This window comes from Camellia sinensis, chromosome 4 (genome assembly GCF_055761805.1).
Source record: "Camellia sinensis isolate YWXY chromosome 4, ASM5576180v1, whole genome shotgun sequence".
Classification (NCBI taxonomy): domain Eukaryota; kingdom Viridiplantae; phylum Streptophyta; class Magnoliopsida; order Ericales; family Theaceae; genus Camellia; species Camellia sinensis.
The window spans coordinates 75085698-75113188 of record NC_138964.1 but is presented as its reverse complement, the minus strand read 5'-3'; the positions used below and the strand labels follow the sequence as shown (position 1 = coordinate 75113188).

Below are 27491 nucleotides of genomic sequence, written 5' to 3'. Positions count from 1 at the left end.
CCTAAAATGAAAATTTAGTCAAAAAAAAAACTCACTGTTGAAAGCTTTTTCAACAAAAAAAAAAAAAAAAAAGCTGCACAACCGGCAGGGTAGGCATAGCCTACACTGTCAGCTACAGATATTGTTCCATCAATGAGTAAATTACGAGTTTATCCCTTGACATCAATTTAAAAAAATATATTTTTAGAGATAAATTTGTCATTTTAATTTCAAACATCATTTCAACACATTTTTCAATACAACAACTCAAATAAAATCTATCTCATCTTCCCAAACACAAAAACTAAAATAACCTATTAAAATAACTAAAAATCCAAATAACCTACTAAAATAGTCACTTTCCAAACGAGGCCAATATTTGTTCAAACCAAGGGGGGTTCATGAAGGTTGTGCATGTTGGGTTATTTCCATGACCCATTTTGCACTGAAGAAAGACCCATGTTATTCTGTAATGGTTGTGTTGTATTGTTTGGCATCTTTGTTTGCCTATTAAAAACCAAGAGCAGAGAGAAGAGTACAAAGACGACGAAGCTAACAAGTGTCTTCAGTTGTACCAATGATTTTCTCTATTCACAACCACAAATAGCTATCTTCGTAAATCTGGCCCCCCACCACAACCTCACTCTGTTTCCCATTCTCTCATCTCATAGGTTATTTAAACTTAAAAATAGACAGCTGTTGTGAGCTGGTGCTGGTTGTGGTGGTGCTGGTTTTCACAGAAATGGCTGTGTTAATAGGCCAAACCAGACCAGTTTTGAATTTCATTGGCAGAACCATTAATGTAGTCTTGAGCTTCATTGTCTTCTCTCTCTTTGACATTGTTGATTTCCTACTGTGTTATGCTTACAAAGTTGTTGATTTCTTGATTGAAGCCCAATGGAAGCCTTGTTACTGCTCTTCAACTTCAACCAAACAAGCCTTAGGCATCACCAGCAGTGGCAATATCTTGGTCTCCGAACAAGGCGAGTCTAAGATTGTTTGCCTCACTTCTTCAACCAAGTTAGAACTTGAAGACATCTCTGACACCCTCTACACTCGTCCTTCGTTAGTCTCCGATGTCTCCAAATCTAGCATCAATTTGGAGAAGATATTCAAGAGAGGCACAGTCCGATCAACATTCACCGTAAGCTCCACCATTGTCGAAATGCTACAAGGACAGATCGGACGAGGTCACCAATCACTTCCCATTCCCACCCCCAATCCCAGATGGTCCGACTGCGATTGCAAAACTTGCACTTCTTGGGCCTCTTCCTGCAAAGAAACTCTTTTTGTCCGAGTTGATGGAGCCAAAGGTAATTTAATTCAATATTAGTTCACATAACACATCATCACTTTTTTTATTTTATTTTTTTTATTTTTTTATTTTTACTTTTGGTTTAGAAATTTAATTAATTGATTAAGTTGGGTTTGATGGGATGAGTCAGATAACATGCAAGAAGATGTGATTTTTATTCATGGGTTCATCTCATCTTCTGCATTTTGGACGGAGACATTGTTTCCGAATTTCTCAGAGTCTGCGAAAGCAATGTATCGGCTATTCGCCATCGATCTACTTGGTTTTGGAAGAAGTCCGAAGCCAACTGACTCCCTTTATACACTAAGAGAGCATTTGGAGATGATCGAACGCTCTGTTCTGTTGCCTTACAAAGTAAAATCGTTCCACATTGTGGCACATTCACTAGGTTGCATTCTAGCCCTTGCACTCGCGGTTAGACATCCCGGCTCTGTCAAGTCCCTAACTCTACTTGCACCAGTAAGTTCTCTAAATTAACATATTCAGAGATTTCGGGTGTGTTTGGTTTGGTTTTGAGAGATAAATTTTTAAAAAAGATTTCGGGGAGAGAGTTTAGAATATTTTTGATTTGTTTTGTTGTATATTTTGAAAATAGTTTTGGAGTATGAGAATTTGGGATAATTTGATATTCTGTTGTAATTGAGTAGATATGTGTGACAGAAAAAGTAATTGAGAATGAGAGAAGAGAGAGAAAAAAACGACTGACTGATATGCAGAAGAGATAATGTGATTTTGAAATTTTTTTTCTAAAATCACTAAACCAAACAAAATTTTAAAAAATTTTCTCCAAAATTTATTTCTCAAAAGCAAACCAAATAAGACCTTCATTTTTATATATGTATGAACCAATTTACCAAAAATATTTAAAAAAAAAAAAAATTGGCAGCCATATTTTCCAGTACCAAAGGGTGAACAAGCGACACAGTATTTGATGAGGAAGTTGGCACCAAGGCGAGTGTGGCCGCTGATTGCGTTCGGGGCATCCATAGCTTGCTGGTATGAGCACATCAGCAGGACAGCTTGCCTCCTCATATGCAAGAACCACCGCCTTTGGGACTTTCTCACCAAACTTGTCACCAGAAACAGGTATTTGTACAAGTTTCTCTCATACTCTTTCTATATTACTTCAAGAAAATATATCATATGATAGTGTGACATTTTGAAATTATGAGTTATAATAATAGATATGTTAATTTAATATTAAAAAGACCATAAAAGACGAAATTAATTTATATAACAATTTTGTACAAAAATTTAGTTTGTATTAGAATTGTGTTTTTTAACTTAATAGCGTGTACACTACGAATATACAATCCTTCAACATACCAAACGTGTGTAGACCATGCTCTTCCTCTCTTTCTATGGTGGGGTTTAATCACCAAGGAATTTCTCTAAAGTTTCCTAGAGTGTTATATTGTGTGGTTGAGATTTACTGGCAAGTCACATCAGAAAAATTGATGTGATTTGCTAGTAAATCTCAACCACACAATGTAGCACTCTAGGAAAGGAAAAAATCACTCTAGAGGATCCTTGCTCGGGTTTAATTTGCTAAACTAACCCCTCGAATTCCGACAGGTGCACTAAAACGACCTTTTTGAGAAATATACAAACTTATATATGCAGAAGGAGAAATAAACCGGTATGCAATATGTACAGTATACAATCGTATAATAAAATTATGTAAGTTAAATATAAATTCATGTAAATTTATAAAATTTTATATGATTATGCGAATTTAACTATTTATACTTCCATATCATATTTTAAGGGAATTTTTGTTAGGGTCCCTAGTATAAGATTTTATAGTATAAAGGACATTCAATATTTTCATAATGTCTAAGGTCCCTTGAATCAATCCAGAAAAAATTCGATCCAGAGAATTTCTCTGGACTTCCACAGAGAAAATCTAGTTCCAGAGAAATTTTCTCCAGAGAAATTCTTGTTCTAGAGAAATTTTGTTCAAATCAGAGAAATTCTGATTCTAGAGAAATTATGTCCAAACCAGAGAAATTCTGGTTCTAGAGAAATTTTGTCCAAACTAGAGAAATTCTCCCCAGAAAAATTTTGGTTCTAGAGAAATTCTGTTCAAACCAAAGAAATTGAGAAAACATTATCCACTATTGGCGTTGCATAGAAGTATTGTTGAAGAACAATGAAATTGGAAAGTCACAATCCCAAGTCAATATCTCAAAAATCAGTTGTTCAGGACACAAATGATAGTCTAGTCCTTAAAACTATTACATGCAGCCAAATATATATGCATCCTAAGAAGTCCTAATTACATTAATAAGAAAAGAAAAAGTTAAGATTGGATGAATACCTTTGCAAAGTATTTTGTAGGATTATGTGCACATTGTACGATTGTCAAAAGGGCAAGCTCAAATTCCCCTGAAGTTTCATTCGTTATAGCCTATAATTATCTCAATTTGTTAAAAATCATAACAAGAATTTACAATAAAAAGAGACAGTGACGACATTAAGAACAAATTACCTTTTTCAGTGAGTTCCCATACATGTTTTGGTAAGAAGAATCTATAGCAGCCAAATGTGCCCTGCTTATTACAATCCATCTGTTTGGTAGAGTTGTGGGAAAGTACTTATAGCTTATGCCTCAACAGCTTATACCTTATAACTTTCAGCTTAAGCTGATTTCCAGCTTATTCTTAAAGCATCTCCTGCCCCACTCAAAGAATAAGCTGATTTCTGACTTCCAAAAAGCTATAAGCTATAAGTTATAAGCTAAACTAAACACATCAAAATAGCTTAAATTAAGTTGAAAGCTGAAATAAGCTGTAATTAAGCTCTGCCAAACAGGCACAATATATGGTTTCTATAAGCTAAGTACAAGAGTCATTATGTTTGTAGGCTTTATATGGTTCTAAGGTGTATACAATGCTAGATATTCTGGTTCAAACCAGAGAAATTCACCATTATAGTGGCCTAGAGAAATTCTCTAGAAATTTCTCTAGACATCCCACTCTCCAGAAAAATTCTCTCCAAATTTCTCTGAACATCCCATTCTCCCGAGAAATTCTCTCCAAATTTCTCTAGACTTTCCACTCTCCAAATTTGATACAAACTAGTTAATTAAATAATCTCTTCCCACCAAATTTGACTTCATTCACATGGCCACTCTTACCCGGATAAGGTCGTAAAGTTCTTCAAGATTGGGCTGGACCTCATTGAAAATAACTTCATTTTTGTATTTCCACACAGACCAAAAAGTTACTGCTGGTATAGCTTTCCATTTTCCAGTTCCCCTTTTTTAAACTTCCATCCACTCCACCAATGAAGCAACCTTTCCACTGTACCTAGTATAGCCCATTGCACTCCCCACCATTTGATGATGCTAGACTAGAGTTTCCAAACGAATGAGCAATGTAACATTATGTGATTTAAAGATTCATCCTCTGTTCTGCAAAGGGCACAAACTGATGACCATTAAATCAACAGCATAGCAACACTCGTCAATTGACCATTAAATCAACCAACGTATTCAAAATTTATTTGAACCAGTTAACAAAAAAACCAAGTAGAACATTCTAATTGTTGAAACAAACACACACAAAAAAAGGATATGAAATGGGTAGGAAGAAGAAGAAGAAAAAGAATAAAAAACCTCCTGTAGGAAATCGCGGTCGTGCTTATCGGCGATTCGAGAGGTAGTGAAGACAGTGACGACAAGGAGAGAGACAGAGGGAGGACGAATGCAAAAATGTAGGTGCCAATGCCGGGACCTACTCCGGTCACCATAGACAAGCCTCCGGTCGTCTTTCCAAGCGATATGGGTATGAAGGGAGAGTTGAGTACAAGATGTTGGAGTGCGGTTGATGTTGATTTAGGGGTTCGAAAATGGAGAGTGTGAGTAGTGGTTGCTGGCTAGTTGCAGAGGATGATTCCCACGCTCACCATGGATTACCAATCTCCACCTTTTATGGCTCCCTCCCTGTATTGTTCTTGTTGAGAGAAATACCAATCTATCTTTGTCGGAGATTGAGTGCCATGGTTGTGAGAGTCAAATTTCTCTGTGATATAAAGGTGTGGGGTTGAGGGACTTTACACATCACAAAATAATATTGTGGGTCTCTTCCATTACTAAAAATGAGAGTAGGACCTTAGACCAATTTTTCCCATATTTTAATACAAACTAATTAATATAAATAAACTAAAAATAAATCAAATTTTATAAATAAAAATCAAAATGTCCCAATCATTTATTCAGTTTGAGAAGTTTCTCACTATGATTAGTAGTATCCAATCATCATTACACAATTCTTACGTATAAAAAATCTTAAAATTTTATTATTATTAACACAAGAGATAAATAACCAAACCAAACTAAGCTATTAAATTCTATTAAATGAGATCGATTACATGAATCTTTCTTCTCCACTAGACACTATCCAAGGCTATTTCATTAGTCAAATTAAGGAGGCTTATATCTCTGTTTACTACACTAGCCCACGTCAATCTAGGTCAATCCCTTTCCCTAACACTTTCATCTATCGTTATTGTATCGCATCTCTTTGCTACTGTCTCTATTGGTCTCCGTTGTATATGACCTAACTATTTCAATCTATTCGTTCTCAACTTATTTTCTATCGGTACTACTCTTACTCATTTTCGAATATACTCATTCTTAATTCTATACTTTCTAGTTTTGCCACACACCCACCTTAGCATCCTCATCTCAGCAATATTTATCTTATCTATATGTTATTTCTCAGTTGTCCAATATTCTGACCGATACAACATCGCTGGTCTAATAACCATTCTATATAACTTCCCTTTTAGTCTAGTGAGTACTCGTTTATCGCATAGTACCCTAAACGTACTCCGTCACTTAAGCCACCTCACCTTAATTCGATGGATCACATCTGTTTCAATCTCCTCAGCCGTTATAATAATTGATCCTAAATAACAAAAATGTTCACTCTTAGGTAGTTTTTGACTCTCTATTTTCACTTCTCCTCTGCATCCATTATTACTGTTACTAAAACTACACTCCATATATTCTGTGTTAGTTCTGCTTACCATAAATTCTTCAGATTCAAGTATTTCTCTCCATGTCTTCAACTTAGTGTTAATTCATCATCTAGTCTCATCCACTAACCCGATATCATATGCAAAAAGCATACATCATGACATATCATCTTGGATATTTCCTGTCAACTCATCCATAACTAAAACAAAAAGATAAAGATTTAAGGTTAATCATTCATGTAACCCTACAGTAATTGAAAATTCACTTATCTCTTTAACATGTGATCTATTAATGATTACTGTGGGAACATATTTTCTGAGTGCCAACACGTGGCCAAGGTGACGCCGAAGTGTCAGCCGAGGTGCCAAGATGATCTCAGCTAAGCCGAGGTTATATGTGAGAATACCGGAATCCGGGATAAGCAAATAAGGGATAAGAGTCCTAGAATGAGAGGGGACTTCAGTTTGGGTAAAGATAAGACTCTTAGAGAGTTTATCTTAATCCTACTGGGAGTCCAAGATTAGCAGTAATCCTAAGTCCATTAGAGCTAGGCTTCTATTGGGACTAGGATTGTGTTGGCTATAAAAGAAAGGCACCATCATGGGTCTAAGGTACGCAATTTATATTCTCAATAGTATGTTAAGCACTTTTGCTATCTTCGAGAGATAACTGACTTGATCATCGGAGTGCCCCCGGGTGGACAAACCACCGCCGAAATCTCTTCTTTCTATTTCAGGTCGTTCGGGACTAATCTATTTTGCCAGTGCTCTCTAGCTAAGTACTAATTTGGCGGTGTGGTCGGAAATTGACACACACAATTTGGCGCCGTCTGTGGGAAAGAAATGAGAATAGATGGCCAACAACGAACAGCAAGAGAAGGTTGGGGATGACACCCTTATTGGGAGTGGGAAACCTGTAGACCTTGACATTGAAGGAGACAACTGCAACGAAGAGACTCGTGATCAGAATCACGAAAGAAAGGACGTCGGCCAGGAAGGCGACATACCAAAGAAAACGAACCAAAGCGGGTATTAAAACGAGGACGACCTTCAGGTATGGATGGATAGATGCCTACAAAGGGACGATGAGGTAAAGGGAATGGCGAACAAATTGACGGACCTGCAAACGGTCGTCAATTTCATGATGTAGAACAACGTCATGCAGCCATTGTTCCCGTTACAAGATACACCGATTCCAGCGGCCAAGAAAGATGCCCGACAAGATGGGCAGAAAACAGTGCCTACAGTCCCCCAACACACTAGGAGCGAAAAACACTCTCACCGGCCTTCAAGGGAGGTCGGACGAGGAGAGTTGAGAATGGAGGAATCTCGAAGGACACATCACACCAAGGAAGAAGCCCCAAAAGAACATTGGCATGTTCAAAGGCAGGAGTTATGCTTCGACGTAACTAATGGAGAAAGGTCGAAGAGGGCTCGCAATGAAGATGAGAGTAGTGCACCTAAAAGGCTGAAGTCAGGAGATAGTCGAGCTCCTGGTCGGACCAAGGAGGACCTAAGGGATTACCTACAGAGGAGGCAACAAGATACTGAGGTAACCTCCCCAGTCAAGCCAAGAACGCCATTCTCGGTAGAATTTGACAAATTCGAAGCCCCGAAAAGGTTTAGCATGCTGAGATTCCAGATCTACGATGAGAAGTCAGACCCCAACTTTCACGTCGATTTGTACCTGAACTCGATGGCATTATACACCGGAAACAAGCCATTGCTTTGCAAGGTGTTCCCCTCATCCTTCGGAGAAATTGCATCAAACTGGTTTCACAAGTTGCCAAAAAGAACTGTGAAAACCTGGGAAGGCCTGACCGAGATGTTTGTGGCCAGGTTCTTGACGAACAAACTACAACCATTAATGGTGGATGCCTTGATGGCTCTGAAAATTGGCGAGGATGAAAGCCTGAGGGCCTATGCCAAATGATACTATGAGGTATTCAACCAGATACTAGAATACAACCAAGAGGTGGCGGTCGTATCATTTAAGAACGGCCTGAAAGATAATTGTCTGCTTCGAAAATCATTGGCAAAAACACTGCTAAAAAGTATGGAGGAATTAATGGCCAGAATAGATAAGTACGCCAGGCTGAGGAGGATACGCTAGGAATAAAGGCGCCGAAACCAAAGAAGAAAAATGGCTTGCCGAAGCGAGGTCGAGGTGATGGTGGCTACAACAAACCAGAAATCGGATTAAGGGCTACTCAGGCAGTCACAACCGTATTCCGAATTCCGGTTGACAAAGTCTTGGAGAAAATCTGAACCCAGCCCTATTTCAGAGCACCAGCAAGGGTACCAGGAGAGTTTATGGGAAGAAGCCTTGGTAAGCATTGTGCTTACCACAATGAAGATGGGCATCTGACTCAGGGTTGCAGAGCCCTGAAAGCACACTTGGAAGACCTAGTAAGGCAAGGCCATTTAAGGGACCTTGTAGATGAAGCCAGGGTAAGGGAAGAGCAGGCAAGACTGCCTCAGGCACCAACAGCTCCACCTCCCCCAGCACAACAACCTCAAGCAGGCGAACCTCGGGTAATTAATGTAATTCACTCGAAGGTCAACGAAAACGAAATACGGGAGGAGACCCAGAAGGTAAAGCACTTGTAGCATGTGTACCAGATTCGGGAGAAAAGACCTCGGGCCGAGGAGTCTCAGGGACCAGTAGTATCCTTTACTAAAGCCGACCTTGAGATGGTGCAACATCCACACAACGTTGCCTTGGTAGTATCCCTCCAGGTTGGGGAGTGCCAAGTGAAGCGCATCCTAATTGACCAAGGCAGCTCTTGTGACATCATATATGTCAGGTGTTACAAGGAGCTTAGCCTTCACCCAGATGATATGGAGCAGTCCAACAGCCCAATGGTCGGGTTCAATGGAACGCCGACATGGTCACTGGGGGTAACAAGCTTGGAAGTGCAGGTTGGCACCAAAAAGATAAAAACAGAATTCATCATAATCGACACATCCTCCCCCTACAATGCTATCTTGGGAAGGCCATGGCTGCATGCAATGAGGGTTGTTCCCTCAACGTTGCATCAGCTATTGCGGTTCCCAACAGAACATGGGACAGAGGAGGTCAGAGGGGATCAGCTGCAGGCAAAGAACTGCTCCATGGTAACAATGAAATCCACATGTAGCATACGAGAACCAGAGACAGTAGAGATCGAAGACGAGGACGTGAAAGTCCTAGATGACGTCGGCAAAGAGCCAACCGAGAAGAGTGAAGAAGCCCTGAAGAAAATCCTTGTCCAACAAGGGGATGAGGAACGCTTTTTCCTTCTCGGCTCGGGCTTAGCCGAGGAATAGGAAAAAGAACTGGAGGCTTTCTTGAGAGCAAACATTGAGGTATTTGCTTGGACGCCTTACGAGATGCCTAGCATTGACCCTGAGGTAACTTGCCATAAACTGAACGTAGACAGGTCGGCCAAACCTGTAATCCAACGAGTAAGAAGACTGACATTGATGCATGTTGAGGCAGTGAAAGAAGAAGTAGACAGACTTCTGGAGGCCAAAGCCATTCGAGAGGTAAATTACTCGACATGGCTATCGAATACAGTGGTGGTGAAGAAAAAGAATGGTAAATGGAGGGTCTGCGTGGACTTTACCAGCCTAAACAAGGGTTGTCCCAAAGACAGTTTCCCATTACCCAAGATTGACAGTTGGTGGATGATACTTCAGGGCATGGAAGGATGAGCTTCTTAGATGCCTATAGGGGGTACCATCAGATAGCCATGTATTTCCCAGATAAAGAAAAGACTGCGTTTATCACCCCAAAAGGGTTGTATTGCTACAGAGTGATGCCTTTTGGGTTGAAAAATGCAGGAGCAACTTATCAGAGACTGGTAACCAAGATGTTCAAACACCTAATTGGCCGAACAGTAGAGGTATACATCGATGACATGGTCGTGAAGACCAGGGAACCTAAGGACCATCTGGAAGACTTAAAGGCTGTCTTTGACATCCTAAAAACATATCGACTCCGACTCAATGCATCGAAGTGTGCATTTGGAGTTAGATCTGGTAAGTTCTTGGGATACTTGGTGACTAGAAGGGGCATTGAGGCTAGCCCAAATCAAATCAAGGCCATCCTAGAACTAAAAAGCCCAACATCGGCGAAGCAAGTACATATGTTGATTGGAAGGGCTGCAGCCCTGAATAGGTTCATAAGTAGAAGTTCTGACAAATGCAAACCCTTCTTCAACTTAGTGAAGAAGGCCACAGACTTCTTATGGATGGAAGAGTGCGAAATCGCCTTGGCCGAGTTGAATAAGTATTTGACCACGGTTCCAGTTCTCTCAAATCCAGAACCTGAAGGGGAGCTATTCCTGTACTTAGCAGTTTCGGAACATATGGTAAGTGCAGTGGTAATCCGAGAAAAAAAAGGAGAACAAAGGGCTGTTTACTACGTAAGCAAAACCCTGGCTGATGCAGAAACCAGGTATTTACCCTTGGAGAAGTTAACGCTGACTTTAGTAATGGCTTCAAAGAAGCTGAACCATTACTTCAAGCCCATAAAATTGTGGTGCTAACTAAACATCCTTTGAAGTCCCTATTACAGCAAGGAGATCTGACAGGCAGAATAGCCAGATGAGCAGTGGCCATGGGCTAGTATGACCTGGAATACAGACCCAGAACAGCAATCAAAGGCCAAGTTTTGGCCGATTTCGTGGCCGAGTTCACACCAGGAGTCATCGTACATCGGGCTTTGTTGAGCCGAGGTGAACGATGTCCAAGTGAACAAAGAGGAGCCCAGTCGAGGGCAATGAAACAAAGGAAGGAAGAAAAATTCAGGCCCTGCAGCATTTACATCGGCGACTCCTTACGACTGTTTGTTGATAGGAGTTCAAACAGACAAGGAGCGGGGGCAAGAGTAGTACTGGTATCTCCAGATGGACAGAAACTAGAACAATCCATTCGTTTGGGGTTCAAGGCCTCAAACAACGAAGCAGAGTATGAAGCACTGATTGCAGGACTAAAACTGGCAGTAGCAGTAGAAGCAGATAAGGTGATAGTCTTCTGTGACTCTCAATTTATAGTCAACCAGAAAACAGGCGAGTTCGCAGCCCGAGACGAAAGGATGTCGGCCTATGTAAAGGAGGACGACAGATTGGTGGCCTTGTTTCAGAATTGCCAACTACAGCAGGTTAGCCGAGATGATAACAATCATGCTGATGCCCTGGCCAACCTGGCTAGTACAATACAACTTGGAAAGGCAATGACGATAATGGTTGAATACTTGCCTGGTCCAAGCATAGAACCATTAAACACAGAGCGCGAAGCAATGTGTGTGGAGATGGGACCAAGTTGGATATATGCAGAAAGATGTCGAAGCTTATGTGAAGAAGTGTGAGAAGTGCCAAAGGTTTGCACCTTTGATACATCAACCAGCAGCCGACTTGAACCCAGTATCCAGTCCTTGGCCATTTGCCCAATGGGACATGGATCTTGTCGAAAAACTACCTCAAGCAACTGGACAAAGGAAGTACTTACTAGTGGCAACAGATTATTTCACCAAGTGGGTAGAAGCTGAACCCCTTGCCAAGATTCAAGACATTGATGTGAAGAACTTCATCTGAAAGAACATCATTACCAGGTTTGGGATTCCAAGAGCAATAGTTGCAGACAATAGAACACAATTTGATAGTAAGCTAATGAAAAGCTTCTGTGCAAAGTTCAAAATCAAGAATTACTTTTCGACCCCAAGTTTTCCTCAAAGCAATGGACAAGCAGAAGCGTCTAACAAAGTTATCTTGGATGGGATAAAGAAAAGGCTGCAAGTAGCAAAGGGAAAGTGAGTAGATGAATTGCCCAGTGTACTCTGGGCATATCAGACTACGTCGAGAAGATCAACGGGGGAATCCCCGTTTGCCATGGCTTATGGCACAGAAACAGTCATTCCGCTAGAGGTCGGCATCCCAGGGGTCAGAACCCAGGCAGTGGAGAATGGAACTAATGATGTATTTTTAGCCCGAGATCTGGATCTTTTAGAAGAGAGAAAGGAGAAAGCAACAATTCAGCTGGGGACATGCCAACAGCAGCTTGCCATGGCTTACAATAAAAAGGTGAACCCACGAGAGTTCCAAGTTGGTGACCTCGTCTTGAGAAAGGTCGTCGGCAACAAGAAAGATCCCAGAGAAGGCAAGCTTGGCCCAAATTGGGAAAGACCCCATAGAATAATCTCGGTCTTGGGCAACGAGGCATATCGGCTTGAGGATTGCGAAGGCAAAGAGCTACCAAGATCCTAGAATACTTGCAATCTGAAATTTTTTTATCATTAGACTTTCTTGTTCTTTGTTATTAGCCGAAGTAATAATAAAGTTCTAGCTTGATTTTTTACACTTATGACTGATAAGATACTTGACGATGTCTCTAGAATACATGCATAATGAGAACCGAAGTGGAACTTAAGTTCACATTAGGGGTAGAGAGTTGGGAAATGGTTCCTGGAAAGGTAGAATTTACAAACGAAAATTAGTTTAACGCTTGTTGAAATTTAAATTTACAAGTTGAAATTAAACCGAGGCCATGTTTAACACTTGTTGAAATTTGAGAAAAATTTACAAGTTGAAGTTAAATTAAGGCCATGTTTAACACTTGTTGGAATTTGAGAAAAATTTACAAGTTAAAGTTAAACCGAGATCATGTTTAACACTTGTTGAAACTCGAGTTTACAAGTTGAAGTTTAACCGAGATTATGTTTAACACTTGTTGAAATTTAAGTTTACAAGTTGAAGTTAAACCGATGTCATGTTTTACACTTGTTGAAACTTGAGTTTACAAGTTGAAGTTATAAGTTGAAGTTAAACAGAGGTTATGACTAAAAGAAAATTGGTCTAAACACTTGTTGAAATTTGTTAGAAAAATTTACAAGTTAAGACCAAGGTTGTATTAAAAGAAGTACTTGTGTACTTGCCGGGGTAAACCATTGGTTTGTATCACCGAGGTATATCACCCTGAGGAAATTGCACAGATAAGGTGTATGCTTGAAAGCATGCAAAATTATTCTAAGTACAAAATCATGCAAGAGTCATACAAAGGAAATTGTATTTGCATTCCGAAGAATCAGTTCAAAAAGAAGAGGGCACTGCGGCCTACCAAAAGAGTAGTTGTTCAAAAATTACAAAAATGGCACTTCGGCCAAATCCAAACTTACATTGATTCAAAAAGTAAGACAAAGTACTAAGTACAAAGCAAAAAACCAAGACTATTGGGCATCAGCAGTAGGATGGGGCTCCGAAGACATTTGAGAATTATTTTCAGCGTCCTTCTCAGCAGCAAGCTCGGCATCGATCTCTTTGAGAGTTTGGTCGATGCTCTTGTCGGCAATGGGTACGTCCGATGTTGTCTTCTCAAGAGTAAAGTCTTTAGAGACCTGCTCACCCTCCTCATCCTGAGTCAAGTCTAAGACTTGCTCATTCAGAGTATGGGACTTGGCCCCAGCAGTCTCAACATCCTTCTTCTTCCTCACCAAAGCTTTATCCTCAAACTCAGAATCGTCTTCAGATTGGCTTGGAGTATAGGGGAATGGAAAGGGGAGGACGTCGTCATTCTTAAAGAGGGAGTCCTCAGGGACGTTAAGCTTTTTGAGGGCAGCCATCCAACCAAGGGTGAAACCCTTGCTGCATACCTATTTCACTTGCTTTTTGTAGTCCGCCGTGACATCGGCCACCCCCTCATTGTATGCCTTTTCATCTGCGGCCTTGACCTCGACAGCTTTTATAGCCAAGTCATCTTATAATTCTTTTTGGGCCTCAGCCATCTTTGTCTCGGCCTCTTTCTTTTCAGCTGTGAGGACCTTGGCAATGGCCTCGGCGGCATCAGCTTTCTCTTCGGCCTCATCTTTAGCCTTGACGGCTGCCTCAGCCTGATCTAACAAGGTCTTTATCTTTCCCTCGGTCTTTTTGAGGGTCTTCTGCAAACCAAAGACCTCCCTGATCTTGTCGGCCAGCTGCTTCCTCATCTCAAAAGATTGCATTGAGAAGGAGTGGGCGTGTTGGATTGCTTGAAGGAAAATGGACAGAGCAGAAGTTATTAGAAGTTCTAAAAGTATGAAAGAATAGAGAAAGAAAAATACAAAGTGTAAGAGACTTACTTGAACAGAATGCTGGAGCATCAGAGCGAAGTTTTCATACTCGCTCATCTCGGCGTTTCGGTTAAGATCTTTTGGAAGGAGTAAAGCCGTAGAAAGGGCGACGCCGACTTCGAGATTAGTCGCACTGTCGCCAGCTCTGACTGGCTTGTCATCAATGGTGATCGGAGGGGTCCAGGGGACATCTGGCTTCATTGGCCCCGAGGTTGTGGCCGACTCAGACCTTGGCCTTTTTGACCGAGTAGATTGGGATGGTTCGGCCTCAGCGGGCCTCTTCTCGGTGGCGGAAGTGGTCTTTTCACTCTCAGCCAATTTTGAAATTGGCAAGGTGTCCTCAGTATCAATCTGAGTCACCGTTGCCTTTGGCTGAGCCTTCTTCAGCCGTTTTGTTTCGGCTTTGGTTTAGGCTGAGATAGTGCTGCTTGAGCGTCAACACTGGTAGGGATGTCGGCCAAAAGATCCTCTGCGACTGCTTTTTTGCGGCCCATCTCAGTGGCGATTGCAATTCCGCGCCTTCGTCGGCGTTGAGATGGAGGGATCAACTGTGGAGCTGAGGTAGATGGTTGTTTTGCTGGATCTGAGGTTGACCCTTGATCTAGCTGAGATGATGAAGTTGTTTGTGGAGTTGTGGCGGAAGGAGGAGACTTGCTTTTCTGCTTCCTTGGGACGTCGGGAAGTACCGACTTATAGGTTGGGATGAAGTTGAGCAATAAAGGAGCTCTCCGCTTGTAGACTGGCAGGTCTAGCAACTTCTTAAGATCCTTGCTGGGAAAGAAGGACTTGCGAAAGTCTTTTGGTGGTTGTGGAAAAACTGCAAGAAAAACAGATGTTAGAACATATGGAAAGAACGAAGTATTAAAGGCTTGAAAAAATATAGCACTTGGCTCTTACCATTACTCTCTACGAATACTGTTCGGCTGAGAGGGTAGAGGTGAAGGTCGTCATCTGGAGCAAACTCTCAGTTGCCCGAGACAATGAAGTAATCATCCCCGGCTCCCTTGTTGGAGTCTGGGAGGTCGGCAACAAGTTTGTATTCCGTAGACCTCGGTTTGAGGTAGTAGACATAGCCTTTTTCTAATTTGATGCCACACATAGTGTAGCAGTATTGGATGTCAGCTAAGGTCACCCTAGCATTTTCTCAGCGTGCTAAGGCTATGATACCATTAATGACTTTGTATCAGTTAATGGTTAACTGCATTGGGTTAAGCTTGTAATAATGGAGGACTTCTCGGAAAAAGGATGTCTAGTGGAAGCCTGAGTCCACACTCAATGAAGGCAACGACCGGGAAAGGCATAGAGCTGACTGTGGGCATAATGGAGTCGTCCTCCCCAGCCAATCAAAGGTGAACATCGGCTGGAATGGAAAACTCCTGCCTAAAGTATTCTAACTTGGTTGGGGTGTTTACCCTATACTTCCACATACCCATGATATTGGCTTGAGGGGAAGGTGTAGGATTTCAGAAAGAAGTGTTTTGTGACGGTTTTGAAGGACCTCGGCTAAAAACTAAATGTAAGTTGGGGTACGAATTTGTGGGGATTTTAAGGGTAATTCGTTTCAGTTTTTCCTAAAAATTGTGGGTTCTACAAGAAAATCCCAAACCTAGATCTATGGAAATGAAGATTGAAGGCACGAATCTAGAAAAGACATAGAAAATAGAAAACAAGAACGTGCTTCAGAATCAAGAACAGTGATGAACTATCAAGAACACTGTGACAAAGTGTGCACAAGGGTGCGAGGCTAAGAACAGTGGCAAAAGTGAACAAATTTGTGAGCAGTGTGTGTATTCAAGACACGAATTGGGCAAAAGCAAAATCGTAAAATAAACGTTCTCAGATACGTGATTCATAAATCAAGAACTTGAGCAAAACAACAATGGCAACAAATAATAAAGAAAAGCTTTTTGAAGAGAAACACAGGCTGATAAAGGAGGAATAAGTAACTCACCGAAGAAAAATGAAGTCGGCGTTGAGTTCGCCGAGGTCAGACGACAACAGCAAAACGACAGAGCGGTGAAAACTTCGCTGGAGGGGAAGACTGGAAGCAATCACAGAGCTTGCGAGCTTGAGACAATGGCGGATCTGAGAAAGTAAGAGAGAGAGAGGGCCTTTTTCGCAAAAGTGATGATGAAGAGGTGAGAAGATGAGGAGAGAGGGATGGAGTTTTGTCAAAAACGCGAAGAGGAGGCAAAACGCAATTGATGTGTCTTAAACAATGTGTTTGTCAGACGGCGCACGTAGGTGCAAGGCGACTTAATGGCGCGCATCGGACACGGTCTAGCGGGGGAGGGACGTGTAGCAAAAACGGTTGAATTGCAATGCGTGACAGCTAATACGCATGTTGAAACTATTGGAGTTCTCAATATAATGAAGCAGAAACCTCGGCTAATAGGACAATCTCGACTTAAACGAACTTGGTTGTTGGTTCCAGAACATTGATGAAAGCAGACTGTAGGTCTTGATCGTATTAAAACAATAAAGTTATGACTTAAATTAACTCTAGTGATTATTTTTATTTTATTTCTTTATTTATTTTTAATTTTCTAATTACATGATGCAAGTGTACACGCGGTGGTCAAAAATAAAAGCGGGCTGTAGATCTATACATGGACCCTGACGCTTAATGGAAGGAGTAGTTTTCACATCGCCCAGATCCAAACTTAGAACTCCTTTCAGTATTGATTATTTTATTTTATTTTTTAAATTTTTTATGAAAAGACTTATAAAAATAAAAAATAAAAAATGATTACATATGATTGGATATTTTTATTTTTTTGATTTTTTTAACTAGAAACTCACCACACCCAATTGTGTTCGGATCCTCTAGAGTGATCCTGTGAAGTGATCCTCTAAACGTACAACACCTGTCCCACTAAAGTGATCCAAGGGCTGATAAGTCTCCTCACCAAAATGTTGGTGAGTTAAACCGAAAGAAAAAAGAAAAAATATTCCTCGTTTGAATCAGATTCAGAACACAACATTGAGGGCATGGTTTTAAAAATCGGATCGGACCAGCCAGTTCGACCAGTTGGGATTTTGGTCCAGATATATCTTCTAAACTATTTATGTAGAGAGAACCGACAAAATCGACGATAAAAATTTTGGACCCTTTTTTTTGTTATTGATATTTTCTAATTATTTTTCTTTCTTTCTTTTTTTCTTTTTTTCTTTTTTTCTTTCTTATTTTATATATGCCGAAGTTCCTTCAATAGATTTGATTCAACCCTGGTTCTTTGGTGCGATGCTAATAGAAAATAATTGACCGTTGAAGTAGAGAGGCTATCTTAGCAATTAATGGGGGATTGGTTTTGATAGTTTTGGAAAAGTTGTACTAGCGGTTGTTGATGACTTTGAAAGAAACTCTTTCTTGAGTCAGTAATAGAACCAAAGTTTGGGTAAGTATTGATTTTTTTATTCAACTAGTTATCACAAAACTTGCCTTGCTTTATGTTGTGGACCACAGATCATTCGATGCTCTGAAATCTGAATCTTAAATGTGGTTCATTGATTATGCCAGAAAGAAATGGTAAAACATGGTGCATGAAAAAACTCATAAGGGCCAGGCAACCATGTAAATGAAAAGGGCTTCATTTTGGAGGGTATAAGCCAGTGCGAAGAATAGGAGGAATAACCCAAGGCAGATCTGAGCCTGTGTTACCAGAAAACGTTAATACCCTATTGAATTACGTATTGATACACGCGTTTTAAAATATGGTACACTTTTATTTTAAAACAATAAATTTAGTGATTTGAAACGATCCCAAAAGATTTTTCTAATAAATTTTCTTAAATGTTTCCTTAAGATGAAAAAATCAAATATAATGAATTAAAATCTAAAGTAAGTTAAGTTTTGACAAAACAAAACATAAAAAAAGAGTCATAATACTCATAGAAGTGTTTTGTTATATGTAGAAGAAAAACTAAATTTTATTAGATGCTTAATAGTTAAAAAAAATTATTCTAAAAGTATCTTAAATTTGCGAGTATAATATATACAAATCTATCCCTATCATACTACATTTTAGAACATGTGACGTATCACGTTTCCATTTTCATTTTCTGTACCAAAACCACTCACGTTTCAAGTAACACAAATCTGAGCAGATACCGCTCAGATTTGGAAAAGAACCTGAAGGATCTGAGTAGCCACAGATTTGATTCAATCAGGCGGTGCGTTTGTTGGTGTCAGTGACGGGGCAGCGATGGCTCTCAATCAATTCCTCACTCTCTCCTCCTCCCTCTCTCACGTTGTATTCTGAACCTGGTTCAACTCAAGAAATTTTCCTTTTTTTCTTATTTCCCTCGTGAAGTCATTTTAGTGAGGGAACTTATCAGTCTTTGGATCATTCTAGTGAAACAGGTGTTGCACTATCACTCTAGAGGATCCGAACGCCACCCATTGGGACACAAACTCAGGTGGTGTGTTGATTCACCCATAGGGCCCCCTTTCTGATGTTTGGTTGGGCATCTAGTTGTTACATTATATACTGAAAGGGTCCTCTTTGTTTCTCACACACCCCATCATATTAACAGGATGTAATTTAGGGGTGGGTGACATTGTGGTTAAGATATGGGGATTAAGCCCCCAAGTCACAGGTTCAATTCTCCCTCCGGGCTAATCTCCTGGGCGAAGTATAATTGGTTACGAGGTTAGACCTCAATTTGTCTAATCAGCACTTGGTGTGGGTTCAATACTCCCCCGTTGTGCGAGTCCTGACTTAAGTGGAACTTGTCTTGGGAAATCAGGACAAGTTGCCAAGTTATAGTCTCCTCGCTCGGAACGGCTAATAGGACATCATGGTGATCTCTGCAAGGGGCACTACCTAAGACCTGAAGGAGAGTAGGGAGGATTTTCCTGTAAAATAAAAAAAAAATAAAAAAAACAGGTTGCATTCTCTTATACAATAATGAGACCTCTTTTTTTTTTTTTTTTTGAGACGCCCCTAACTCTCTTTGAATCTTAATTATTAATGGTGTGGATCCTACACATATATAAGTAGATCTCATACATATATCAATGATTAAGATTTAAAGAGATTATGGAAGTCTCCAAAAAAAGAGTCCTAAACATTTTTCCTCTCTTATATATCTAAAAGTTAAATAATTACCACCCAAAAAAAAATGTTTTTTAAATTTAAAAATTAAATTTATATTTTAAGTTTAATGATTTCAAAACCTGTTAGGCATGAAGATAAGAAATCACTTTCTAACCTATATATTCGGCATTATGTGGATGGAAAATAGTCAGAAAATCGCAGTTGATTTACACTTGTAAACACACCAGAGACCTTTTTTATTTATTTATTTATTTATTTTTTGAGACGCCCCTAACTTTTTTGGAATCTTAATTATCAATGGTGTGGGTCTTATACATATATGAGTAGATCTCACATATATATCAATAATTAAAATTCAAAAAGGTTATAGAAGTCTAAAAAAAGGGGTCCTAAACATTTTTCCTCTCTTATATATCTAAAAGTTAAATAATTACCAAAATTTTTTTTTTTAAATTTTAAAATGAAATTTATATTTTAAATTTAATGATTTCAAAATCTGTTAGGCATGAAGATAAGAAATCATTTTCTAACATATATATTTGGCATTATATGTGGATGGAAAATCGTCAGAAAATCACAGTTGATTTACACTTGAAACACACCAGTGACTCCTTTTTTTTTTTTTTGAGACGCTGCTAATTCTTTTTGAATCTTAATTATTAATGGTGTGAATGCTATACATATATGAATAGATCTCATATATATATCAATGATTGAAATTCAAAGGGTTTATGGAAGTCTGAAAAAAAAGAATCCTAAACATTTTTCCTCTCTTATATATCTAAAAGTTAAATAATTACCAAAAAAAATGTTTTTTAAATTTTAAAATGAAATTTATATTTTAAATTTAATGATTTCAAAATCTGTTAGGCATGAAGATAAGAAATCACTTTCTAACATATATATTTGGCTTTATGTGTGGATGGAAAATCGTCAGAAATCACAGTTGATTTACACTTGAAACACACTAGTGACCCCTTTTTTTTTTTTTTTAGACGCCCCTAACTCTCTTTAAATCTTAATTATTAAAGGTGTGAATGCTATATATATATATATATATATATGAGTAGATCTCACAAATATATCAATGATTGAGACTGGCATTGTTTGGGAACTTGGTTTGGGGCTAAAATAGCCACAAAAAACAAAATAGGCTATTTTAGTCACAAAAAACAAAATATCAAATCCAACCCATAATCATTACAATCATCTCTCACAAAAAAAGCCAAAAAAGTCAAAAAGCCAAAAAGCCTTTCCCAAACCAGGCTAAAATAGCCCAGGCTAAAATAGCCAAAAAGCCAAAAAGCCAAAAAGCCAACCCACTTCCCAAACGGAGGCTCAAAAGGTTTATGAAGTCTAAAAAAAAAAGAATCCTAAACATTTTTCTTCTCTTATATTATATATCTAAAAGTTAAATAATTACCAAAAAAAAATGTTTTTTAAATTTAAAAATTAAATCTATATTTTAAATTTAATGATTTCAAAATGTGTTAGGCATGAAGATAAGAAATCACTTTCTAACCTATATATTTGGCATTATGTGGATGGAAAATCGTCAGAAAATCACAGTTGATCTACACCAGAGCTCCTGGTTTTTTGTCTGGATATATTTTGAGCAACAGATTTTGATTCATTGAATCGTAATGTTTGTATATAGAGGTACTTTGAAAAGATAGTAAAAAAATTGATTTTTAACTTTTTGCTAAGTATTTTGATTTTTTTAGAAAATGATTTGGAAAGATAGTTAAAAGTAGGGGTGTAACTTGGGTGGGTTCAACTCGAGCAACCTGAGCCCAGCCTGAATTTTTTTAGGGCTTGAACAAAATATTTTCAAATTCGGTACGGGCTCGGGTAAAAATTCAGAAGTCTGAATTAAATTTAGGCGGATTTGGGCAAAGACGTCACACAACCCGTGCAACTCGAAATCCGAATTTACATATATATATATATATATATATATAAATATTAAATATACATATAAATTATTAGTCATTACATGATATTAAAGTAATTTATATTATTAAATCATATTAAATATATATTATATATACAAATAATATAAAATCTTACTTTTTTTTTTCTTTTTATTTTCACTCATAAATTGTAAGGACTACTATAATGGTATCTCTCTTACATTATATAAATTATTTGTTTTGATGGTATTAATGATTTTCTATTAAAAAAAATTATAAATAGAGTTAAATTTTAATAATTTAATAATATAGTTGCAAAAAAAAAAAAATAAATAAAATTCATTTACAATTCGGGCAACTCGGGAAATTCGGGTTTAACTCGGGTTGGCATGGGCAGACAACCTCGGGTTACAATTCAGGCTTGGGCGAGCTTGGACAGGTCTCAGCACAACTTGGGCTGGGCTTGGACAATCTTCCAACCCGACCGAACCCGCCCGAGTTGCACCCCTATTTAAAAGTTACTTTTAGTTAATATTTATTTATGATGTAACATCATAATAAAATGATCAAATTACCCCATCCAATTTAAAAAATTTACATTTTCACTTAAGTATAATCCTAAATAATATAAAAAATATAATTATAATTTACATGCAACTTTTTTAGAACCGTCAAATGAGACAACTAAAAATGCCATCTAACTTTTTAACCCCCACGTCGTAAACACAGCTTTTAACTCAACTGGTTAAAAGACCACATATTAGATAGACCAGAAAAATAAATGGGTCTTTTTAACTTTTATTCAAGATTACAAGATATGATAAAATAGGGGGAGGGTAGGGGTTGTTTGGGAAGAAAAAAAATAGCTTAGTTTAGGTTAAAAATCACAAAAAAATAAAATAGGTTAAAATGGTTAATAAGACAAAATATCACATCAAACCCATAATAATTTCACTTTTTCTCTCACAAACATCACATCCAATCACAAAAAAATCCAATCATCTTCCCAAACACAAAAATTTTAGCATACTAAAATAGCCAAAAACTAAAATAGCCTACTAAAATAGCCACTTCCCAAACGAGGCCTATATATCTACCAATTTTGAAAGATATACAATCTCATAATAGATTATATCCTCTGTTAAAAAAAAAAAAAATTACAAATATAAGATATATGAATCTCACCGTATATAATATCTAATTTAACCCATTATATCGAAATCAAACAGGCCTAAAAGAAAACAAAAAAAATAAATGAGTTTAACTTTTTCACGACTCAGTTGTAAAACACTGATTTACGAAAAGCCAATTGAAAGGTTCCACATCAACATTTTATTGAATTTTATAAAAATTTTACATTCATTACCATACACTCACCTTTATGTGATCACTCCTCTCTTCCTCTTTCACACATTCATCTCTATCGCTCTCTTTCTCTCTCCATCACTGAGGGCTACCGCCATTGCCTTGGCGTATTTGGACAGCAAAATTAACTTTTAACTTATTTTACATCATATTATCTTTAATATTTTTTACATATTTTTCAAAAAAAAATTACAAAAAATAAAAAAAAAATCTGTTGTTAACCCTCTTCCTAAAACGCTTATCTATAAGTCCCCCACTCTCGCCATGATTATCCCTCTGACTCATCTCACTCCTCCAAGACCCATGCTGTGCTGTTTTAGAAAGATGGTAAAAAGTTAATATTTTGGTTTTTTTAGCTTTTTTTAGTATTTTTTTGGACAAAAAATTGGGTTGTCTTGGATAAAAAAAAATTGATTTTTTTGGCTAAAAAAATTAAAAGGTCAAAAAATTGACTTTTTACCATTGTTTCCAAAAGACCCCATTATAACTAGGAAAAAAACAAAACTCTTATGCGATCAGCAATTTTGAAAGAATCTAATTAGATTTGGTTTGAACTGGAATCAAATCGTGACACAATAAATATATTAAAATTATATTTAAATAAAAATATAAGTAATAAAATTATAAATTCAAAAAAATAAAAAATATTAAATTATGTTAAATATTTATCTTAATATTTTTTTACTAAAAAATATTATAATATATTTTAAAATATTATTAATTTTAATTTTAGAAGAGGAAACCAAATATTTAATATTTTTCCCATATAATTTTAATTCAAATAATTTGATTGAAAAAAAAACAAAAAGTTTAGAGGGATATCAAAATTTTAAGTTTTTCTTCAATAAAATTTAATTGAATCGCACATAGATTTTTTGAGTTTTTTTTGAATTTTTTTTTTAATAAATAGATGAAAACTTTCACAATATTTTTATGTTTTTAGTGAAATTTCTCACAAGAGGAGACCTTTAAAAGAGAATTTATAATTAAATTTTTTTTTATATTATATATATATACACATATAATAGCAAAGAAAGAATAAAAAAATAGTTAAAAAATATCAAAAAAAATTTAAGATTTTAATTTTTTTTAAACCTGGCCGATTTACTTGACCCATTAGTAGTCTAACCGTCAGTTTTTTCAATTCTTTTAAATAGATCGATTTTTAAATTAGAACGATTTAAAGAGTATATTCAAATCGAAATTCTTATATGTCTACTGTTCAACCGGTCGAAAAGGCGTATCCAATCCGATTTTCAAAACCATGGATTGGAGAGAGAGAAGCGGAACGACAAGGACAGTGGAGACATGTGAGAGATGATTACATAAGTGTGAGTGTATGTTTGCGTGTAAAAATCATTAATGTGATTCAAAATGAATTGACGTGGCATGTTTGAATTGGCCATCTGATAATTAAGGATTGTATGGGACCGTCGTAACGAAGTTACTTCCAAAATAAACCAGATTTTTAAATTAAAGATCATTTAAAAGTCTTGTTTATAAATTTTATGATAATTTAGATTCTATTTAAATTGTTTTGAACAAATAAGTCTTATTTAATAAAATTAAAAGTATTATTAATTTTTTTTAATTTTTAAAATTAAGAGTATTATCAAATTTGCATAATAATATTTTAAATAATTATTTTATTAACTGAAGAAAAAATAGAATATGAGATTAAACGTTTTTATCTTTTTATTATTGGTTTGATTCTATAATATTATCAATTTTCTTCAATTTTAAAACTGATAACATTATCTGTTTTTTTATTTTTAATTTTTTTTCTTCTAATTTTGCACATCAATATTCCATCATCATATTTCCTTATAGACACAAAATTTTCAATTTTACACAAAAAAATAATTCAACTTTTTCATTTTTTCAAAAAAGACATTTATTTTTTTCAATTATTTCAATTTTAAAGTTGATATTTTAAAGTTTTGAAAATCAAAATAAATGTCAAATCATCATATTTCATTATAGATAATCATAAATGATGAATAATATTATTTGAAAGACAATATTAACCATTAGAAATTTAGTAGGATCTAAAATTACTATGATATAAGGAATGCATTTCATAATTCTCCATATACATTATTCGGTGGAATTACTAATCTCAAATTTGGACAGGACGAACCATAGATAGCACTTCATGCCATGCGTATTAGACTTTTCAAAAGTAGTTAGGCACCCTATGATAGACATGGATAAGATTGAGATTGAGTATACCAAAAAAAAAAAAAAAAAAAATGGATGAGATTGATGAGGCAAATTTACAATAATTGTATTTTATTTATGAGCCATACAAAATAGTGTGTATCTTATGCAAGCCATAATATTTGTGTGATTAATTATTACAAATATTATAATTGAATATTTTTTAAAGTCATAACTAAATAATAAAAAATATGAATCAGAACCAAACATTATATAAGATATAACAAAAGACTTTTGTTGATTACAACTAAATAATATCATAATCAACATTATAATAAGTCATAACTCACATTACAATATATATAACCAAATCATAATTAATATTACAATAAATCATAATCAAATACTACTAACATCGTAACTAATGCCATATGATAGACCCTCCAAAATGAATTATGTATCATATAATTTTCCTATATATATATATATAAATACATCTGACAAACAATATACAGAAATGTTTTGTAGCTCGAAAGTTTTCCCCTCCGAATCCCCCGACTGCCCAAAACGACGTCGTTTTGGGCAGTTTATTTTTTTATTTTTTTTATTTTTCTCCTTTTGTTTGAAACAGAGGGAGAGAGAGGGAGAAACAGATGGAGAAAGAGAGAGGAGGAGAGGAGAGAGGGAGAAAGAGAGAGGAGGAGAGGAGAGAAGGGAAACAAAGAGAGAGAGAGAGAGATGATGGCGATGGTGGTGCGAGCGACGGTGATGGAGGGTGCGACGGTGGATGCGACGATGGATGCTCACCCTTGCGATTTCTGGCTCTGATGTGTTGATGATGAAGATGAAGATGATGTGTTGATGATTGTGATGGTGATGGTGATGCTGATGAAGATGTTGTTGTTGTTGATTGTTTGTTGATTTTTTTTTTTTTTTCTTTTCTCTAGTAGATCAAGATCTGAATCCAGGTCTAAAGGGGGAAAAAAATTGCTGGCTGATGATGATGTGATGAAGAAGATGTTGTTGATGATGATGATGTTCTTCTTCTTCTTCTGCGTCTTCTTCTTCTTCAGAAAAACGGGAAGGAAAAAAGGAATAAATAAATAAATCCCAAAACGATGTCGTTTTGGGATTTCGGGTGATTCGGGGGGCTTCCAATGCGAGCTACGTAGCGCGATTGAACAATATATAATCAGTTTGAACTTAGTTAATCAATATTTTTAAAGCACTCATTAACAACACTACTACTTAGTAAGACTAGTTAAAGATGCTAAAACTAATAAGATGCCAAACATTTTTTTTATTGCTTTTATTTTTTTGGCCTGAGCCCTCTTCTACAATCTTTGTGATCTTTATACTGGGTTTGATTGGGGGATTTGAAGCGGAATTTTGGAAAGGAAAATAGAAAAAACAGGTGAAATGTGAATAAAATATACCTAAATTTCACATAGTTTCACACACCGTTTCTCTTTCCCTTTCTAAATCTCTCTCCAAATCCCCTTAACCAAACACACCATTAAGGGCTTCTTTGATTGTATTTCCAATACTGTATTTTATTTTTGTATATTTTTTAGAACAATAAATAAAAAGTTCAAAAATATCCATAATTTTTCTATTATTTTCATCTTTTGTACAAAAACAGTTTTCAGACATTCAGAAACAAATTTATGTGATTTCATAAAAAGTCCAAAAAAAAAAAAAAAAAAATCCAAAACCATTTGTAAAATGCAACTTCACATCATTCTAATGAATTTATATAAATTTTTTAAATGAGGGGTCATTTCTTTTTCTTTTTCTGAAAAATTAAGAAGACTGGAAATGAGTTGGGAAAGGCTAGGGGGAAGATTGTCACTGAATTTGGGATATTTTAGTCAATTTAAATACCATGCTGAGCGAGCAAGGTCAAATGTTGTTGAGACATTTTTTCTTGAAAATGATAGAAGCAACTTTTAAATAAACTGAAGTGGTTTTCCAATAAATGTTGGTACACTCTTTAGATTACTTGGTCAACAAATTTTCAATTATAAACTAAACAATTTCTTATAGAAAGTTACTTGTATCCGATATCGCTGTTGCTATTATTCATTAATGGTAGTTTGGAAACATTTACAGGATCAGAACGTTCTTGATCGAAGGGTTTTGCTGCCACACCCATAACGCTGCATGGCATACCCTACACAACATCATATGTGGGACTGCTGGCAAAATTGATGGATACTTGGACACCGTCCGAAATGTTCTAAAATGCAATGTCACCATATTCCATGGTAGAGACGATGAACTCATTCCTGTAGAATGTAGCTACAATGTACAATCTAGAATTCATCGTGCACGTGTTAAGGTGGTTGAGAACAAAGATCATATCACCATTGTAGTCGGAAGACAGAAGGCATTCGCCAGAGAACTTGAAGAAATTTGGAAGTTGTCTTCAACAGATTATTAATTGAAACCTCTCTTTTTTGCAATGCTAGATAGAAGAAGTGAAGACAAGCACCAGATTATCCTATATATCTAACCAATTCAAGATGGTCTTGAAATTTGGCATGTTTTCTCCCGTATCTTTTCTTCATTCATCAAGTATGAACTTTTAGTAAGGCCTAGTGAAATATTAGCCATTATTTTTTTTGGGA

General features: G+C 36.8%; 1 protein-coding gene across 3 annotated transcripts; it reads left to right on the top strand.

Annotated features, from left to right (window-relative positions):
• The first annotated feature begins 358 nt into the window (after positions 1-358).
• On the top strand, positions 359-27491 carry LOC114291708 (putative lysophospholipase BODYGUARD 3). Of its 3 annotated transcripts, none has more exons than XM_028235571.2 (4): positions 359-1292; positions 1425-1753; positions 2181-2380; positions 26974-27491. In XM_028235571.2, the coding sequence occupies exons 1-4, from the start codon at positions 722-724 to the stop codon at positions 27302-27304; spliced, it is 1431 nt and encodes a 476-aa protein (XP_028091372.2). In that variant the 5' UTR covers positions 359-721; the 3' UTR covers positions 27305-27491. The 3 variants fall into 3 exon arrangements, with proteins under 3 accessions (XP_028091372.2, XP_082781290.1, XP_082781291.1); XM_082925164.1 differs by lacking the exon at positions 26974-27491 and adding an exon at positions 25493-26957; XM_082925165.1 differs by lacking the exon at positions 26974-27491 and adding an exon at positions 2870-2993.

Bases quoted from the DNA above. Each gene is read 5' to 3' on its own strand.
- LOC114291708 (XM_028235571.2), top strand. From the start codon at position 722: ATGGCTGTGTTAATAGGCCAAACCAGACCAGTTTTGAATTTCATTGGC. The intron at 1,754-2,180 runs GTAAGTTCTCTA...AAAAATTGGCAG, and splicing joins CCCTAACTCTACTTGCACCA to CCATATTTTCCAGTACCAAA. The intron at 2,381-26,973 runs GTATTTGTACAA...AAACATTTACAG, and splicing joins AAACTTGTCACCAGAAACAG to GATCAGAACGTTCTTGATCG.